Source organism: Ascaphus truei, chromosome 5, assembly GCF_040206685.1.
Source record: "Ascaphus truei isolate aAscTru1 chromosome 5, aAscTru1.hap1, whole genome shotgun sequence".
In the NCBI taxonomy this organism is placed as follows: Eukaryota; Metazoa; Chordata; class Amphibia; order Anura; family Ascaphidae; genus Ascaphus; species Ascaphus truei.
This window is the reverse complement of record NC_134487.1, coordinates 237,915,141-237,936,292: the sequence shown is the minus strand read 5'-3', so window position 1 is coordinate 237,936,292 and position 21,152 is coordinate 237,915,141. Positions and strand designations below refer to the sequence as shown.

Here is a 21,152-nt window from a genome sequence, read left to right as displayed (position 1 = left end):
CCCTTGTCCCAGTCTCTCTCCCCCTCGTCCCAAGTTTCTCTCCCCCAATGTGACTCTCTCCCCAGTCTCTTTAGTACCACCCACTCTCCTCAATCTCTTTATTACTCCCCCTCATCCCAGTCTCTCTCCCACTCCCCCCCAGTCTTTTTCCTTCTCTCTCCACCTCCCCCTTGTTGGATAAATAGAAACACACACTTTTTATCTCTCCCCCACGCCCCCCATTTTCTCCCCACTGAAGCTAGGAGAGCAGGAGCTGTGCAGTGCTACCTAACGGCCGGAGGAGACATAGCGCCCTGCAGCCCCTTATCCTCTGAAAAACCGGGACATTTAAAAAAAACGCCAGGACAGTCACTTAAAAACTGGGACGTCTGGTTACCATAGCTTTAATTAAACTTTGACCACTTTGAAGAGAGATAAACTTGAGAGGAACTTCCGCTTCAGCTTAATAATGTAAGGATCCGCGCTGCGGGTACTCCCGCTTCCAGCGCCTCCTTACCTTTTCTCCCTGCTGCTCGGGCTCCCCGGCGGCGTGCCTCAGTCCTCGTGGTCTCTCCCATGGTTTCTCCTGCACATCCGGGACGGGCGCGCGCGGACCCAGGCTTCCATTTACTGGTGCCGGGCGCCTGACCCCACCTCCTCTGGTGCAGCGCGCGCATCACACTCTTCCCTGCCCCATTAGGTCCGTCCCCCAGGCCCTTCTCTCCTATCAGGAAATTCCCCGGTCCGCTCCTCCACTCCTCCCCTTCCTCTGATAGGCTACAGCCCACTATTTAGTCTCCCCTCACCATTACCTCCTTGCTCTGCATAGCTTCTGTACCTTGGTGCTGTCTGCTTGTGCCTGGCTCTCTTGTCTTTCAGTTCCCTGTTCCTGTCCCTGGATATTCTGCTGACCTCCATGAATTTTGACCCTTGGCTTTGGACTTCGACCACGCTGCTCTCTGGTACCCCTTGGACTTGGCTTTGGACTCTCTACCTTGCAGACCTCTATATCCCTTGGACACGGCTTACGGACCCCTACTACGCTGTTCTCACCACTCCACGACCCAGGCTTACGGACACTCTACCACGCTGCCCTGTCTACACCTAGACCATTGGCTTACGGACTTTACCATTCAACACCGGAGTTGGCAAGTACTGAACTTTGTCTATTTTTGTTATCTGGACCAGCTACGCTACTACCACAATCCGGCCATGTCCCCGTTTGCTGTTAGGTGTGTGGTATTACTCCTTTCCACCTCAGTCCCGGGGTCTCGTCTGGCTTGTGGGCAGGCCGAGCGTTACATTATGCAGAGCCCATCAGACCCAGACCCCCCTGAGGTGGAAGATACCCTAACTACCATCTCCAAACACTTTACCTTCTTGGACAACCAGGTCACCGCTCTTAATCAACAGGTGGCTAACTTATCCGTTCAGATTCCCCAGGTTAATGTCTCCAGTTCTGTTATCTCTCCAACTGTCCCCCGTGAAGGAACAGGGTCTTCGGAGTTGTGTATCCCTACGCCCAGTAAATACGCGGGAGATCCGCTTGGGTGCCATGGGTTTCTAAACCAGTGCGAGATACAATTCGAACTGTCACCCATGGGCGTCCGCAGGGGGGGGGGGCCTCTAGAGATCCCCCCACGGCCTCCCCTGGTCCGCCCACAGCCTCCCCTGGTCCCCCCACAGCCTCCCCTGGTCCCCCAAGACCTCCCCTGGTCCCACCATGGCCTCCAGAGGTCCCCCCACGGCCTCCCATTGTCCCCCCATGGCCTCCCCTGGTCCCCCCATGGCCTCCACTGGTCCCACCACGGCCTCCCCTGCTCCCACCATGGCCTCCCCTGGTCCCCCCACGGCCTCCCCTTGTCCCCCCACGGCCTCCCCTGGTCCCCCCACGGCCCCCCCTGGGCCTCCCCTGGTCCCCCCATGGCCTCCCCTGGTCCCCCCATGGCCTCCACTGGTCTCACCACGGCCTCCCCTGGTCCCACCATGGCCTCCCCTGGTCCCCCCACGGCCTCCCCTGGTCCCCCCACGGCCTCCCCTGGTCCCCCCTCGGCCTCCCCTGGTCCCCCCATGGCCTCCCCTGGTCCCCCCACGGCCTCCCCTGGTCCCCCCACAGCCTCCAGAGGTCCCCCCACGGCCTTCCCTGGTCCCCCCATGACCTCTCCTGGACCTCCTCTGGCCCCCCACAGCCTCCCCTGGACCTCCCCCTATGTCTCCCCTGGTCTCCCCCTCCTGTCTCCCTCTCTCCCTCTCTCTGTCACCCTGCCTCGCTCTCTCTGTCACCCTGCCTCGCTCTCTCTGTCACCCTGCCTCGCTCTCTCTGTCACCCTGCCTCCCTCTCTCTGTCATCTTGCCTCGCTCTCTCTGTCACCCTGCCTCCCTCTCTCTGTCATCCTGCCTCCCTCTCTCTGTCATCCTGCCTCGCTCTCTCTGTCACCCTGCCTCACTCTCTCTGTCATCCTATCTCGCTCTCTCTGTCTCACACTCTGGATCTGGATATCTTATTTACCCTATATATCTTAACTGTACCTATACATGTACCTATACTGTACCTACACCAAAATAACCTATACTGCTTTCTTCCAGATCTGACTCAAGCTTCACACGGGAGAAAGCGGAATTCCCCCTAACGCAGAAGACTTTCTGCACTTAAGCGGCAGAGTGACATGGCAAGTTCTACAGGCACCCACCAGATCCGGCAACCCTGAGTAGCTGCTCTTTTTTGATGTCATAACTACACTTTCACAGTTGCTTTATTAACCTGCTTTCTCAAATTTGCTTGAAAATGCACCATTTGCACACTTTTTTTCAAAATTTTCTCGTGGGGGGGGGGGAAACCCTCCTTATGCTGGTCGGGCTCGCTCGCCACGGTGCACTCTCCACCACTTTTACGCCGGGCACTGGCCGTTAAAATTATGCCCCCCCCCCTGAAAAAATTTCTGCGGACGCCCATGCTGTCACCTTCTCGCTTCCCCACGGATCGTACCAAGGTAGCTTATGTTTTTTCTCTTCTCGCCGGGGGCACCCTGGCCTGGGCTTCACCAATCTGGGAGCTAAAACCTGAACTCACTTATAACTCACTACCCTAACTTTCATTTAGTCTTTGAATTTCATTTAGTCTTTGAAACCCCTAGACGTAGTGATATGGCTGCTTCCTCCTTGTTCCACATTTCGCAGGGTCGGAGATCGGTGGCACGTTACGCTCTGGAGTTCTGGACCATTGCGGCTGAGACTGACTGGAACGATGGGGCACTTTCCGCAGCGTTCTGGCAGGGACTTTCGGAATCCTTAAATGACGAGCTGGCGGCTCGTGAAAAGCCATCCTCATTGGAGGCCTTAATCGCTTTGTGCATCAGGGTGGATCAACGACTTCTGGAGAGGCGGGCTGAACGTCAACGTCCTCGTACTTCTGTTTCTATGACTTCTACTTCCAGGTCTCCTGCTCTTTTTCTACCAGCATTGGATGCTCCGGAACCCATGCAACTAGGCAGTCATCAACTTTCTTCTATGGAGCGACTATGTCGGAGGAACGAGGGGCTGTGCTTCTATTGTGGATCTCCTGGGCACATCCTGCCACATTGTCCCTTGAGGCCGGGAAACGCCAACGCCCAGTGAGGTATGAGGGAATCTCACTGGGTACCATCTCTTCTTTTCCCTCTCCTGTACAGGGTCTACCCAAACGCATCTTACTGCCTGTCCTCCTTAAGCACGCCAGCGTACAAATCCCCGCTCTGGCCTTCCTCGATTCTGGATCCAGAGGGAATTTCATGAATCATGCTTTTGATATCCAGTACAACTTTCCTCTCCGGGAGAAGGCCTTTCCGGTCGGGTTGGAGGCTATCGATGGTCGACCCCTGCAGCCAGCTTTTATTTCCTTGGAGACACTTCCCATTGAACTTTCTATGAATGATGGACATTTGGAACTCATTTCTTTTGATGTCATCCATTCCCCTTCGGTCCAAATCATCCTGGGCTTACCATGGCTACAACTTCAAAATCCCATCATCGATTGGACTGCCGAGTTCTCCATTCAATGGAGATCTCCCCATGTGGAATTGCCTCCTCCGTCCACTGCGGTATTGACCGTCTTGGAAACCTTTCCCCCACAAGACACCACCCTACCGGACGTCTATTCGGACTTCCTGGATTTCTTCAGTAAGACCAAATCTGAGGAGCTTCCCCCTCATCGCCCTTTCGACTGCCCGATTGACTTAATTCCGGGTGCTCCTTTTCCCAAAGCCAGGTCGTATCCATTGTCTTTGCCTGAGACGGAGGCCATGTCTGAGTATATCTTGATGCAGAAGCAGAGGAGAAAAAACAGAGCACTATATCCAGCTGTAGACGCAGCAATAACACCAACAGGGGTACGTACCAAAAATAAGCTATTTAATAGAATCAGAACAAGGTAACAAACACACCTACGCGTTTCGGACCTCTACAGTCCTTTATCAAGGTGAATACAACACTAAACTGCAGAATGCAATTTATACTCACCACATCAACGCATAGTCTGCATCCTAGAGGAATTTTATCATTCATTTATTGACTAAGGGTTGTCTTCCACTTTATACAGTCAATTTTGGCTTTAAGCATTGTCTTGAGAGCACCACACACATTTTTCTATAATTTTCTACATGTCTGAGTATATCACTGAAAATCTTCAAAAAGGCTTTATCCGGAAATCCACTTCTGCCGGAGCAGGATTCTTTTTTGTAAAAAAGAAAGATGGGACACTTCACCCGTGCATCGATTTCCGTGGCCTAAATAAAATTACCATCAAGAATCGCTAACCTTTGCCTCTTATCCCGGAGCTCTTCGACAGGTTGCAAGGCGCGACAATTTTCTCTAAACTTGATATACGGGGGGCTTATAACCTGATTCGCATCCGCAGTGGCGACGAGTGGAAGACCGCGTTCAACACGCGCAGCGGTCACGATGAGTACGTGGCGATGCCGTTTGGGTTGTGCAATGCCCCTGCAGTCTTCCAAGACTTTATGAATGAGGTTTTTCGTGATCTATTAAATTCTTGTGTGATTATCTACTTGGATGATATCCTAATTATTTCCAAAACCCTCGAGTTCCAACATTCTCCATACCAAGATGGTGCTCTCTCGTTTACGGGCCAACAAGCTCTACGCCAAGATGGGGAAGTGTGTCTTTCATCAATCCTCAACTACCTTCCTGGGATACATTGTCTCGGATCAGGGGTTCACCATGGATCCGGAGAAGCTCAATTCCGTACTCGAATGGCCACAACCTAACTCTTTAAAAGCGATTCAGCGTTTCCTTGGTTTCGCAAATTATTATAGGAAATTTATTGCTGGTTTTTCTACCTTGGTAGCACCTATTGCGGCCCTTACCAAAAAAGGGACCGATCCCTCCTCTTGGTCATTGGAGGCCAGCCATGCCTTTGAGTCTCTTAAAAGAGCCTTTGTCTCGGCCCCCATTCTGCAACATCCCGTCCCCACCCTCCCCTTTACCTTGGAAGTTGACGCCTCCGACGTGGGAGCCGGTGCGGCCCTCTCTCAAAGGATCACCCCGAAGATAAACTACACCCCTGTGACTTTTTTTCTAAAAAAAATTCTTCTGCAGAAAGAAATTACGACGTGGGGAATAGGGAGTTGTTGGCCATCAAGATGGCATTACAAGAATGGAGACATCTTCTGGATGGAACCACGGAACCCATTCTGATCCTGACGGTCCACAAAAATCTTTCTTACATTGAAGGTGCTCATCGTCTAGGGCCCCGTCAAGCTCGTTGGGCGTTGTTCTTCTCAAGGTTTAACTTCATCATCTCTTATATTCCTGGGACAAAGAATATCAAGGCGGATGCATTGTCCCTTCAGATTATCACTAAGGAGAAGTCTCAGGAAGTCCCGGAGAGTATTTTGTCTCCCCAATTGTTTATCTCTGCCGCCTCCTTTGACATACTGGATAAGATTCTGGAATCTCAAACACAGGTCCCCGAAGGGCTAGAAGTCCCTGATGGTTGTCTTTACGCAGCCCCACGGTTTCATCGCAAAATTCTTGAATGGGGTCACTCCTCCAGATCTGCCGGCCATCCCGGGTTTAAGAAGACTACTGATCTGATGTGCCGAACTTTCTGGTGGCCCAAGATGATAAAGGACATTAGAGATTTCACCTCCTCTTGCCCAGTCTGCGCACAAAATAAATTGGTCCGTCAAAAGCCTGCTGGTCTTCTACAACCCCTCCCGGTTCCGGACCACCCTTGGAGTCACATTGCCATGGACTTCATGGTGGATCTTCCCCCGTCTAATGGTATGACTACTATTCTAGTAGTAGTCGACAGATTCTCCAAGCAAGCTCATTTTGTTCCCCTCAAGGGTCTACCCAATTCTAGTACTCTGGCTGATATTTTTGTAAAATAAATTTTCCGTATTCATGGCGTTCCGTGGTCCATTGTCTCGGACCGTGGTACTCAATTTGTTTCAAAGTTCTGGCGTGCATTTTCCCAGACGTTGGGCATTACCCTTCTTTTTTCCTCAGGCTATCACCCCCAAACGAATGGGCAGACTGAACGCATGAACCAGTCCCTAGAACAGTATTTGCGTTGTTTTTCTTCCGATTCTCAGGATAATTGGGCAGAGTTACTTCCTTGGGCAGAATTTGCGACTAACTCTCTCAAGAATGAGTCCACTCAAGAATCTCTGTTTTTTGTAAACTATGGATTTCATCCCACCCGCCTTCCCATGCATTCTTCCAGGTCCGGAGTTCCTGCAGCAGATGATAGGGTATCCACCTTACAGGGGTCATGGAGGAGGATTCAAACAGATTTACAGGAGTCCGTGCTAAGACAGAAGAGACAAGCGGATAGGCTTCGTCAGGAGTCCCATAAGTTCGTACCTGGAGAGAAGCTCTGGCTTTCTTATAAAAATATCAAACTGAAGGCCCCAACCCCTAAACTGTCTCCCAGGTTTCTGGGTCCTTTTTCTATTCTGAGACAAATTAATCCTGTGGCCTATCAGCTTCGCTTGCCTCCCTCTATGAAAATGTCACCCGTCTTTCATGTTTCACTCTTGAAACTGTTCATCCAAGGCACACGATTTGCTCATCCTTCACTTCGGCCTCCTCCACCCATTGTACCAGGACAACAGGAGTTTGAAATCCAGTCCATCATTGACTGTCGCATCCCCAGGGGCAAGCTCCAATTTTTGGTCCACTGGAAAGGATACGGACCGCAGGATCGTTCTTGGGTCTTGCATGCGGATCTTCACGCCCTGTCTCTACTCAAAAGATTTCCACCCAAAATTTCCCCTCAGACCTTGGATGGTTCATCCGCAGTCCGACCCTCGAGGGCGGGGGGGGGCATACTGTAAGGATCCGCGCTATGGGTTCCCGCTTCCAGCACCTCCTTACCTTTTCTCCCTGCTGCTCGGGCTCCCCAGCGGCGTGCCTCAGTCCTCGCGGTCTCTCCCACGGCTTCTCCCGCACTTACGGGTCACGCGTGTCAGCCTTATGGGTGCGCGCGGAGCCAGGCTTCCATTTACTGGCGCCAGGCGCCTGGCCCCGCCTCCTCAGGTGCAGCGCACGCATCACACTCTTCCCTGCCCCTGCTCCACCAGGTCCATCCCCCAGGCCCTTCTCTCCTATCAGGATCTCCCCCGGTCCGCTCCTCTGCTCCCTCCCCTTCATCTGATAGGCCCCAGCCCACTATTTAGTCTCCCCTCACCATTACCTCCTTGCTCTGCATAGCTTCTGTACCTTGGTGCTGTCTGCTTGTGCCTGGCTCTCTTGTCTTTCAGTTCCCTGTTCCTTTCCTTGAATATTCTGCTGACCTCCCTGGATTTTGGCCCTTGGCTTTGGACTTCGACCACACTGCTCTCTGGTACCCCTTGGACTTGGCTTTGGACTCTCTACATTGCAGACCTCTATATCCCTTGGACACGGCTTACGGACCCCTACTACGCTGCTCTCTCCACTTCACGACCCAGGCTTACGGACACTCTACCACGCTGCCCTGTCTACACCTAGACCATTGGCTTACGGACTATACCATTCAACACCGGAGTTGGCAAGTACTGAACTTTGTCTATTTTTGTTATCTGGACCAGCTACGCTACTACCACACTCCGGCCGTGCCCCCGTTTGCTTTTAGGTGTGTGGTATTACTCCTTTCCACCTGAGTCCCGGGGTCTCGTCTGGCTTGTGGGCAGGCCGAGCGTTACAAATAATGATGCAGAAAAGGATGATGGTGCTAATTGGGTAATGAATAACGTAGCAACTAAAGAGAAACCCAATTAGTAGCACTCTCTCACCCTAGTGGATGATTAATGTATTAATATAAAATAAGTTTTAATAGGAATAAACAATAAAATATAGGGCTTTAAAAAACAATTAAATAGTGCATTATGAATCCAATAGGAGTAAGTAAACCCCAGATTACAAACAATGCTTGTTACAGTGTATAATGAAATACACTGTCCTTGGTGATATCTATTCTAAAAGAAATCCACCAGGGAAGGGGGGAGTGGTAGGGAGATAATTACTGAAATACCATGAGTAAAATGCCAGCAGCTGACAGAAGTAAATGATTGGTGCACACTAAAAGAAACCTATTGGATAGGTAAACACGTATATGCAGTATACAGTGGGTATGCTTTATCCACAGTGTGTAAGTAATGATCTGAAGTGTCAGATAACTGCAATCATTGTAGGATCAAAGTGAACCAATGGTAACGAGCGTGTGAGCAAAGATCTTTAATATAGATAATTGCCAACACATGGAGTTAGTATGTAGTTGGTAAACATATAAGGTCAAATGAATGGATACTGTATACAATAGTGTATCATTTAGTTGCGGTCTCCTTTGTTTTGACTTTGGAGTTCCAGCAGTACTTCAATTAACAATGCAGCTGTTCATTATTAGGAGCACCAGTATGCATAGATCTACCAATTAGAGATCCGTGCTTACACAATTGTATACTGTATCTATTCATATGACCTTATATGGTTAACACCTACATACTAATTCCATGTGTAGGCGATTATCTATATTAAAGATCTTTGCTCACACGCTCTTTACCATTGGTTCACTTTAATAATAATAAAAATAATAGCAGGTTCTTTTATAGCGCTGCTAGTTTTACGTAGTGCTTTACAGACATTTTGCAGGCACAGGTCCCTGCCCCATGGAATTTACAATCTATGTTTTTGGTGCCTGAGGGACAAGGAGATAAAGTGACTTGCCCAAGGTCACAAGGAGCCGACACCGGGAATTGAACCAGGTTCCCCTGCTTCAAACTCAGTGCCAGTCAGTGTCTTTAGGTTGCGGCCATGGTGAATGCTGGAGAGGGCACACGCGTTCACTCAGCTTCCCCGCTGCCAGCAGCAGGAGAGATCTGTGTCCTGAATGCAGAGGAGACGGGGAGGCATGTTGTGGGGGTGCACGTGACCCAGCCGCTGCGTACCTCTGCTCCAGTGCATTCACACGCTCTAGAAAGCCACATAGAGGCACATGTATGTGATTGCGCCGCTGCGCCCTCCTGCGCGCCGTCGCGATCACCATGGCCGCAGCCTCTCTCACTGGCCACTCCTCCTTTGATCCTACAATGTTTGCAGTTATCTGACACTTCAGATCATTACTTACACACCGTGGATAAAGCGTACCCACTGTGTACTGCATATACGTGTTTACCTATTCAATAGGTTTCTTTTAGTGTGCACCAATCATTTACTCCTGTCAGCTGCTGGCATTTACTCATGGTATTTCAGTAATTATCTCCCTCCTACACCCCGCTTCCCTGGTGGATTTCTTTTAGAATAGATATGCGCTATTTAATTGTTTTTTAAAGCCCTACAGTATATTTTATCATCGTTTGTTCCTATTAAAACTTAATTTATATTAATACATTAATCATCCACTTGGGTGAGAGAGTGCTACAAATTGGGTTTCTTTTTCTCTTTAGTTGCTACACTTTGAAGAGAGTAACCACATTTTCTGACACATTTTGCTACAATCGGTTTTTGTGTGTTAATCATCTTTTTCCTAGTAAACAGGAGACGAGGACTCCCAGAGGTAAGACCTTAAAATTATCGTTAGTGGTAGCAGAATATTGAGGAGTAGTGTGACAGATTGGTGGGGTGATAGTGAGATAAATGAATCAACTGGATAGCTGGAGTTATTAACCCTTGTTGCATATACATGTCACATTCTCACAGGTGTGCTGCTGGTGACCGCCACGGTGTCCATTACTTGGTGCGATTTAACGTAGTTATTTTATTGATATTTATACTGTTCTTGATACTTTAAAGGCACACACAGTTATTAACATTACTATTATTATATTATGCGATGCTGTGGTGAAGTCTTTCCATGTCAGGGAAGCTCTGAGTTGTGTTGTATTGAATGAGCAGGATTGCTTCCTGGCATTTTAAGCAGGGGCCACAGACTCACCACTTTTCTCAGTCCAGACACAGAGCTCCTTCGCCAGCTCTGGCACCACTAGAAAGGTCCGCCACCCCTGTCTCTTCTTGGACTTCAGGATGTCCCCAAAGATATGGTCCCCCATGTACAGGATGTCCTTCCCCTTCACACCAAGTAGAGAGCACACAATGTCCGACGAGCCTGACACAGGGAGAGGGCGAGAGTGAAACCCGCACGGAAAAAGGTCAATTAACTGGGATGAGGATTCCAATTCCCAATATATATTGAAAATGCACTAAAGGAAAATCACTCCTCTGTAATATCCACCTTCTGTGTTATGTTGAACTTGAACTTCCCCCAAATATGACGGATGTGAGCTCAGTGTGATGCCCTTCTAAGCAGAATAAAAACCGTATTGTTAATTTAATTTTCCTAGCTGTTTTTTCGTTTAGTTTTAATTTTAAAAGGCCAAACCCATGCAGTAGAGTGTCCACATTGCAACCACTGCTGTTTATTATCACTTGCTCCAACCCAGCAGGTAGGGCAGACAACACCATTTAAATTGCATGCTCATTTTTTACACCATGTGATAAAGGTGCCCACCTCCATCCCAGGTGGTCTCCGTTCAAGGGGCTCAGACTCTAATAAAAAATGTGGTTTATTTTCAAGAAATGTTATGCAAAAGACTCACTGGCAATTTTAATTAAGCATAAAATATTATGGCCACTGCTGTTTCCTTAACTATGGAATATATTGGTGTTGTTGAAACACAGTCTCGCTCACTGGAAGATAATCTCCCTCACTGGAAAACAGTCTAACTCCAGCCGTTGAGTCTCACTGGTTAGTGGTAAGCCTCTTTCGTTTGTCATAAGTTGGGATAACTCTGAATGTGTCTCACTGAAATCAGAACTATCCCATTACAACTATATTTTTATATCCTAAAACATCCAAAATGTCTCCCATTTGGGTCATCTGACAGTAAAAAGTCTGAGCACATTGCGAGTGAGCGTGACGTTACCTCCTGAGTATACAGCACAGTGCTGATGGGGGCCAGTATAAGTTCCAATCCTTAGCTTTCCATTGTCCTGTAAAGAAAAGAGCAGGTTGACATTTTAAACAGAACTCTATTCTGATCAGCTGACACTGCAGGCGCTAAAACCCAACTCACCCAGTCTTCTCTTCCTACTATACCTAAAGCATTTAACCAGATCTACTACATTGCTTGCATTGAGATATTTCAGTTGTATTTGTGAAGCCACCTCTCTGCTGTGTACAGCCGCCTCATTATTACAGGAGGGTAACTAAGACACAGACAGATAAAGGGTTGTGTTGGAGATCAAGCTTAGTGTAAGTGGCTGAGATGTTAATCAAACCCAAAATGTACTCAGTAATTTACAACATCATGACTTTCAATTCACTTTTGAGTGAGATGTCTGAGATAATATAATCCCAAATCATACCGTACAGCAATTGACATGTGCAAGAGGATGATCCATTGAAGTCTACAGGATTAGGTGATGTGTGTAAGAGAGCGATCCCATTAAAATCCATTGGGACAGCTGATGTGTGTAAAACCGTGATCTTATTAAAGCCTATGGGAATAACCGATGTTTGTAAAAAGGTGATTCTATTGCAGTCTATGGTGGCAAGTGCCTACTGTATAGAGGAGTTTTGTGTGCTCTTCTCCCTGCAGAGCAGCTCGCCGTGTTTGATACTCACTGTGTTCACCTGCCGTAGGACTGTCCCCTCTGCGAAAAAGAGAGGCTTTCGCGTGTCCACTACAATGAGATCAAAATAGGAACGCCAAGATTTCTGGTGAGAGTCATCATCCTGTGAGAGGTGGGTGAGAGAACAGCAGAGAGATATCACTTTACACTATTGTATCACTACTATATTATCCCTACATTACTATTTTATCACTGCCTTAATATATTATTCTATCGCTGATATACTATTGTATGACTGATATACTAAACTATCAGTTCTATAATATAACTGCTATATTATACTATCACTGCTATACTATTGTATCACTGATCTACTATGTTATCACAGTATATTATAATTTCAGTGCTCTACTATACTATCACTGCTATATTTTTTTTTTTTTCAATTTTTTTATTGTTTTGGAGAGACACAACAAATATTCAACATTGGTACACATATATTGTTCAAGTATTACCAGTTGTGTTTAAAACAAAAAAAAAAAACCTCTACAATTCGTTATCAGTGCTTAAATAAAATATTCGTTTTAACATAGTCTTTGTGTTAATATGATCTGTTTCCACATCTTAAGCTGTGCTAGGGAAGCAGCCGCTTCCTTGCGTGACTCTCGTAGAATTTAGAAAAGAATAGAGAAGAACAGAGAAAAGAAGAGAAAGAAAGGGGGGGGGGAGGGGGGAGAAGCCCATTTATCTAGTTTCTCTGTAGTTATGTCTGTGCTCCTAATTGCCCGGCCAAATTTCCCAGATTTTGTGAAATTTGTCAAGTTTTTGGCTCAATTGCGCTGAAAGGAGCTCCATCATTTTTATTTCCCTTAGTCTCCGTAACACTGTCTGTCTAGAGGGCGCGTTCACCTTTTTCCAGGCCGCTGCAATAGCACAGCGGGCTGCCGTAAACACGTGAATTGTCATTTTACTTTCCGCCGTTTCCAGATCTTCGATTGGTTTGGCCAGCACCATGGTCAGCGGTTCCACCTCCACCTCCACCCCCAGGTACTCTCGGATCAATGTTTGAATCATGACCCAGAATACCTGAATTTTTGGACAATTCCACCAAATATGAGCCATATCTCCTTTTTGCCTGCATCCCCTCCAGCACAAATCCGGGGACCCGGGGAAAATCTAGCTCAGCCTGCTTGGGGTTAGGTACCAATGAAACAAAATGTTATAAATATTCTCCTTAATAGTGGTACAGATTGATGTTTTTGAAGCTGCTTCCCAGGTATCCTCCCAATCATTCAAATCTTCTGCCCATTTGATCATATAGCTGTGTTGGGAACAACCCCCCGATCGTGCCAGGCCCAAATATATTTCCGAGATCAGCCCTTTACAGTAATATCCTTTCCTACACAGTCTTTCAAAATTTGTTAAGAGTTTGGAATGTCGAATGTTTGGAGACTGATTGCAGGTAGTGTTTGATTTGGAGGAAACCAAACACTGGTACTTTAACTATTTGGTGTTTTTTCTCCAGCTCTGGGAGAGGTAAGATTCTACCATTGTCTACAAAGTCGTCAGCTACCATCAGCTTTAACGTCATGAATTTATTGAGTCTCTGTGGGAGCCAGCCTGGGGGAAATTCAGGGTTGTTGAATATGGGAGTCAGTAGTGTTGGACTGGCTGTCAGACCATATTTATCTTTATTTCTAGACCACACTCGCCATGTACATCTCATTGCTCCCAGTTTTAATGTTTCTGAGAAGGTCTCTCTTCCCCTCTTGGTCCACATGGCGGCCGGGAGAGAGAGAGGTCTCGTGTAGGTAGACTCTATTCCCACCCAGCAACTTGTATTTGGATCGTTATTCCACATTATTGCTTATTTGAGTTGGGCCGCCAAATAGTATTTAATGATATCCGGGACTGCCAAGCCTCCGCTATCTTTTGGAGCTAGCAAAATAGATCTATCTACCCTGGGTCTTTTGTTTTGCCAGATGAATTGAAAAATTCTGTTTTGCATATTTTTAAGCTCTGACATTGGGATATTTATTGGTAGAGTCTGGAAGTAATACAGGAGCCTTGGTAGGATATTCATTTTGACCGTGGCTATTCTGCCTAGCCAAGATATCTGGTATTCATTCCAGCTCTGGAGGTCCTTTTTTAACCTCTCAAATAGGGGTGGGTAGTTATGTTTATACAGCGAAGTATACTCCCTTGTTATTTGGATTCCTAGGTATTTGATCTTTGTGGAATTCCACTTATATTTAAAATTTGCTTGTAATAATTTAGCTTCGGGATCTGATAGAGTTAGGTTTAATGCTTCCGACTTATCCATGTTAATTTTGTATCCCGAGATTTTACTGAATTTATCTAATTGTGAGTGTAAATTCGGGAGTGAAGTCAAGGGGTTGGCGAGCGTCAGGATAATGTCATCAGCAAATAGGGATATTTTATAGTTTGTCTCTCCTATCTTAATTCCATTTATGTCTTTTTCGTCTCTAATTGTTGATGCCAAGGGTTCTATGGAGAGAGCAAACAGAAGCGGAGACAAGGGGCATCCCTGGCGAGTACCATTCTTTATATTTATAGGGTTTGAGTCTCCTCCTGGAAGTTTCACTACAGCCGTGGGATTTCGGTATAAGGCTCTGACCCCTTCCAGATATTGGCCCTTAAATCCATACTTGATTAGTGTTTGGTCTAGAAAATCCCACCTAATCCTATCGAACGCTTTTTCCGCATCTAAGCTCAACACGATGGCTTTCGTGGATGAGAGATGTACATGATCAATTATGTCTATAATTTTCCTAGTATTGTCTGAAGCCTGTCTGCCGGAAATAAACCCGACTTGATCTATATGTATTAGGTTTGGGAGTATGGGGGCTAGTCTGTTCGCTAGGATTTTACTGAATAGTTAAAAGTCCGAATTAAGGAGGGCTATGGGGCGGTAATTACCACACTGTAGTGGGTCTCTCCCTTCCTTTGGTATAATTGCTAAGTTAGCTTTGGACATAGATGTCGGGATGGCTGTTCCTTCCAGAAACGCATTAAACACATCTAGTAGACATGGGGCTAGAACCATCTTAAATTTTTGTAGTACTGATTGGAGAACCCATCTGAGCCTGGCGTTTTGCTAGGTTTTAGTTGGGCAATTGCATCTAGTAATTCTTCCAGGGATATTTCCTTATTCAGGTCTAGGAGGCCACTGCTATATTATGCTATCACTGCTGTTCTACACTACAGTACCACTTCTATGCTATCACTGCTATATTATACTACCACTTATTCCCATGATCTGTTATTTATATTATCTGTTATTTATTTGATTACCACATGTATTACTACTGTGAAGCGCTATGTACATTAATGGCGCTATATAAATAAAGACATACAATACAATACTATCACTGCTCATACTATACTATAACTGCCTTTACTACTGTATCACTACTATACAAGTATACTTCTGCTATAATACGGCTCTGTCCTCTTGTTTAAATGCGTGCAATGACTCCAAAGTTATAACAACATGTCTTAGGAAGTGCCCAGAGCAACTATATTTATTAGGCACTGCACAAATAATGTTACTTTTATATTTTTCTGAAACTGAAAACTCTGGAGGGAGGACATGACACTGAAGTTTGTGATTTAAGTTGAAAACAGAAAAGGTAAAAAGGGGGAGAGAGGGAGGGAGAGGGAGAGGGAGAGAGAGAGAGAGAGAGAGAGAGAGAGAGAGAGAGAGAGAGAGAGAGAGAGAGAGAGAGAGAGAGAGAGAGAGAGAGAGAGAGACTTAGTTAAGTTATGGTGAGTAACAAAAGTGACAAAAACCCTCCACAGCAAAGCATATAGCAAATGGAAATATAACTGTATGCTCATTTGCATTTCTTAGTCAGGTCTGCAACCCCGCCTTTCACCATTAGCACACAGCAAGGGATTCTGGGAAATGACATGCAAATGATTTTAAACATGGTTCCCTATAGGCTTAAGCTTGCTGCATGGTCACAACTTTAAGCACAGCCAGGGTTAAGATGCATAGTCAGTAAACCCACCCACCCACATACAGCTGTTTTGACCTTAATGGGTCTCATCAGTGTGGGGTTGGTTACACTGGCTATGCAAAGCTGAAGCAATGAGGATGGGTTTTACCATACTTAGTTAAGTTATGGTGAGTAACAAAAGTAACCCTGGCTGTGCTTAAAGCTGTGACCATGCAGCAAGCTTAAGCCTATAGGGAACCATGTTTAAAATGGTTTTGAAGCAAAAAGTGGCACTGTTTGCTCATTTGCATGTCATTTCCCAGAATCCCTTTCTGCAATGGAAGTGCTGTGTGCTGGGTGATAATGGTGAAAGGCGGGTTTGCAGACCTACCTAAGACATGCAAATGAGCATACAGTTATCCATTTGAGACACACACACACACACACTTTATTTGAACCGTCTAAGGACTTTAAAAGGATTGTATTCTACATTACAGCTGCTTTTTAATAGTGCGTAGACCACTACCGATAAGCACAATAGAAAAGGTGCATGCTGGAAACAGCCAGCCCGGGGAGCATCTGCCTAAAGCTGGGTAATCTAATAACCACAGGACAGAACATCTCCTAAAGCCCCATGTACTTTTTGGCAGGATTATTTTATTATAAAGGAACATTCTTCTGCAACTGACATCTCCAGCCAGGGGAATCGAGCAGGACAAATATTTTGTGAGCACACATTTTAACCTCTTTGCTGTCAGTGAGGCCAGCAACGCATTACAGAGCAATATAATTACAGTACATGCAGATGCATCAGATGGGCACACATGCACAGACCCACATGTGCTTACTGTATATACTGCTCACATGATATGCCTGCTGGGTGGGTATGTGTCCCTAATGTCCCAGATAGCAACTCCCTTCCTGATGCTCCGCTTCCCAGTGCATTAGTTTGATACCACCTGAACTGACTGTTGCTGGGTACCACTTGCGCTGACAGTTACTGAGTACCGCTTGCAGCTTCAAAGCAAGGAAATGTAATTTCAGGAAGGTGCTGCCCTGCCCTCCCTGTCTGTTTCCACAGCATAAAAACAGAATGAGCATTTTGGAAATTATGGGGCTTTCCTGAAATCAAACACAGTGCAAATACTTTCTAATAATAACTTCAAACAAATCTAGACAGCTAATAAATCAGTGTCCACAAAACTTTGTCTCTCATTCTTACAACTTTCATTGTAAGTTCTGCTGGGCAGGATTCCCTTCTCTGTATTTTATTTGTATTCCTCTGTATATTCGAATGTAAGCTCTGCAGGACAGGATTACCTTCTCCTTGTGTTTTATCTGTATACTAGCTCATATACCCGGCGTTGCCCGGAATGTAAATGTGTAATAGATAGTATTACTTATATATAGCGGAAGAATAGGTTTGGGATTTGGTAGAAATGTTGGATAAAAAAGGTGAAAACAAACATGCAAGTAAGCTTCATATGATGTTTTTCTTTACAAATGCTTTATTGTCAAGACACCACAATACAACGTCATGTCTGTTTCTAAAAATAAGCCAAAAAGTTGAAGTTTAGGTAAAAAATATGTGGATATTCCTGAGAATAATTATGGGTGACATCATCTCTATGGTAGGGTGTGAGGCGGAGGGGGGGGGGGAGGTGAGGAGCGGCGGTTGAGGTGAGTTGGCGGCCGGGAGTAGGGTGTCAGGCGGGTGGAGGTGAGGAGCGGCGCTTGAGGTGAGTTGGCGACCGGGTGTAGGGTGTCAGGCGGGTGGAGGTGAGCCGCGGCGGGTGAGGGTGCGGAGGGGGGCGGGATTTAGGGGGGTGCAGGTGGCGGGTGTAGGTGAGGAGCGGTGGTTGAGGTGAGGCGGCGGGTGGGTGTAGGGTGTGAGGCGGAGGGGGGGCAGGATGGAGGTGAGGAGCGGTGTTTGAGGTGAGGCGTGAGGTAGGTGGGCGGGTGGAGGTGAGCAGCGGCGGGTGAGGTGTGGCTGTGGCGGGATGTAGGGTGTCAGGCGGGTGGGGCGGTGGTGTGTAGTGTGTGAGGTGGGGTAGGCGGGCATAGTTGAGGAGCTGCGGGCGGGTGCTGTGTGTGATGCGGCTGGGTGTAGAGGTGAGGATCGCTAGCGGGGGTGGCGGGTGATGTGTAGCTTGTCGGGGGGGGGGGGGCCCGGGAGGACAAGGGCGGGAGGGGAGCAGAGGTGAGGAGCTGCGGGTGAGTGCTCTGTGTGTGGCAGGGGGGGGGGGGCGCGACCGGAGGTGAGGAGCTGCAGGCGAGTGCTCTGTGTGATGCGGCGGGTGGGGTGGATGGTACCTGGCGGTCTCGCTAGGGTGGGTTTGCTGTGGGTTTAGGGAGTTAGCTGCATGGCGTGTGTCACTCACTCAGAGGGGCACGCGGTGTGAGGAGGCTGAGGGTGACGGCGTGTGTAGTCCTGTTGTTTGTGACGTCACCTCACCCCGCAGGCCAATCAGAGCGTGAGCCACCACCAACCAATCAGCAACAACCCACAGACAAACAAGATTTCACATATATATATATATATATATATATATACAGTGTTCGACAATTATATACATTTACTCGCCCGGGGCGGGTGGATTTAACCCCCAGGCGAGTAAATATTGGCCCAAGCAGCACACATGTGTTTTTTAAATATCCCCGCGCTCGCGCTGCTGCTTTTCCCGCGCTCGCGCTGGGAGAAAAAAAAAAAAGCCGGAGGCGGGTTCATGTTGTTGGGGGAGATTACCCCGCCTCCGGCTCTCTGAGCAGTGGCTTCCCTCCTCAGCGCTTCTACTCCTCCCCTTTCCGGCAGCCAGCCCCTTCCACGCCTGTCTGCCTCAGGCCCCTGCAGGGCCATCTGTCGCCCCCCCCTCCCTTCCATCAGCCATCTGTCGCTCCCCCCCCCCTCCTTCCATCGGGCCATCTGTCGCTCCCCCCCCCCCTCCCTTCCATCGGGCCATCGGTCCCCCCCCTCCCTCCCATCGGGCCATCTGTCGCCCTCTTCCTCACTTCCATCGGGCCATCTGTCCCCTCCTCCCTCCCATCGGGGCCATCTGTGCCCCCCCCCTCCCATCGGCCATCCGCCCCCCCACCCCAATCTCTCCCGGCCTCCATGACCCCGCGTGACAGCTCGGATCAGCCCGTCGTGAGAAGATGGTCTCCTCCTTCACCATCTTCAGCCACTGAGCTGAGGCTGCGCCGCTGCCCTCATGTCCCGGCCGCATCACTAGCCCCCCCACTCCCTCTCCCCTGTGTCCGGATCCTTCACTGCACCCGGTGACCCGTGTGACAGCCGCCGAGGGCGACACCCGGCCTGCCGGTTCTTGCCTGTCACAGAGACCGGAGACCACAGCGATCCACGGTGAGTAAGGGGGGGGGGTGTGTGTGTGTGTGTGTGTGTGTGTGTGTGGAGAGTGTGTGTGTGTGTGTGTGTGTGTGTAGGGGGGAGAGTGTGTGTGTGTGTGTGTGTGTGGGGAGGGGGAGAGAGAGACCACAAGTAGTCAGTCACCCACCCAGTCAGTCACCTACCTACCCACCCAGTCAGTCACCTACCTACCCAACCACACACCCACCCACCCAGTCACCTACCTACCCAACCACCCACCCAGTCAGTCATCACCCACCCAACAATCAGTCACCTACCCACCCACCCAACAAGTCAGTCACCTACCCAGTCTGTCAGTCAGTCAGTCACCTACCCAGTCAGTCAGTCACCTACCCAGTCAGTCAGTCACCTACCCATCATCAGTCACCTACCCATCAGTCAGTCACCTACCCAGTCAGTCAGTCACCTACCCAGTCAGTCAGTCTCCCTCTCTCCCCCACTCTCTCCCTCTCTCCCCCACTCTCTCCTCTTCCCCCACTCTCTCCCTCTCTCTCCCTCTCTCCCCCACCTCTCCCTCTCTCCCCCACCACACTCCCACCACCCTCTCCCCACACACTCCCCACACTCTCACCCTCACACCCCCACCTCACCCCCCACACTCCCACACCCCCCACACTCTCACCCTCACCTCCCACACCACCCCCACACTCTACCCCCACACCCCCACACTCTCTCCCACTCTCCCCCACACTCTCTCCCCACAACCCCCCACACTCACCCTCTCACCCCACACTCCTCCTCCCTCTCTCCCCCACACCCTCTCCCTCTCTCCCCCACACTCTCTCCCTCTCTCCCCACACTCTCTCCCTCTCCCCCACACACTCTCCCTCTCTCCCCACACACTCTCCCTCCCCCCCACTCTCTCCCTCACTCTCTCCCCCACACTCTCCTCTCTCCCCCTCTCTCCCTCTCTCCCCCACACCACTCCCCTCTCCCACACTCTCTCCCTCTCTCCCCCACACTCTCCCTCTCTCCCCCACACTCTCTCCCTCTCTCCCCCACACTCTCTCCCTCTCTCCCCCACACTCTCCCCTCTCCCCCACACTCTCTCCCTCTCTCCCCCACACTCTCTCCTCTCTCCCCCACACTCTCTGCCTCTCTCCCCCCACTCTCTCCCTCTCCCCCCACACTTCCCTCTCCCACTCTCTCCCCCACTCTCTCCCTCTCCCCCACTCTCTCCCACACTCTCTCCCTCTCCCCCCCACTCTCTCCTCTCCCCACTCTCTCCCCCTCTCTCCCCCACACTCTCCCCTCCCCCTCTCTCCCCACTCTCTCCCTCTCCCCCTCTCTCCCCACTCTCTCTCTCTCTCCCCCACACTCTCTCCCTCTCTCCCCCACTCTCTCCCTCACTCTCTCCCTCTCTCCCCCACTCTCTCCCCTCTCTCCCCCACTCTCTCCCTCTCTCCCCCACTCTCTCCCCTCTCTCCCCCACTCTCTCCCTCTCCCCCCTCTCTCTCCCCCACACTCTCCCTCTCCCACTCTCTCCCCCACTCTCTCTCTCTCTCCCCCCACACTCTCTCCCCTCTCCCCCCACTCTCTCTCCCTCTCTCCCCCCCACTCTCTCCCCTCTCCTCTCTCCCCCACTCTCTCCCTCTCCCCCTCTCTCCCCCACACTCTCCCTCTCCCACTCTCTCCCCCACTCTCTCTCTCTCCCCCACACTCTCTCCCTCTCTCCCCCACTCTCTCCCTCTCTCCCCCACTTTCTCCCTCCACTCTCCTCCTCTCTCCCCCCACTCTCGCTCTCCCTCTCTCCCCCACTCTCTCCCTCTCTCCCC

The 21,152-nt window shown here is 49.1% G+C and overlaps 1 protein-coding gene across 3 annotated transcripts in view; it reads right to left on the bottom strand.

Annotated features, from left to right (window-relative positions):
* The window catches only part of LOC142495807 (cytosolic purine 5'-nucleotidase-like), a 70,349-nt gene that overhangs the window by 14,577 nt on the left and 34,620 nt on the right, over positions 1–21,152 (bottom strand). For all 3 annotated transcript variants that reach the window (XM_075601790.1, XM_075601788.1, XM_075601789.1), the window contains exons 11-13: positions 12,083–12,193; positions 11,382–11,448; positions 10,394–10,564 (exon numbers count right to left, since the gene is read on the bottom strand). In XM_075601790.1, the coding sequence (XP_075457905.1) occupies positions 10,394–10,564; positions 11,382–11,448; positions 12,083–12,193 (349 nt within the window). The remainder of the gene's footprint in view (positions 1–10,393; positions 10,565–11,381; positions 11,449–12,082; positions 12,194–21,152) is intronic.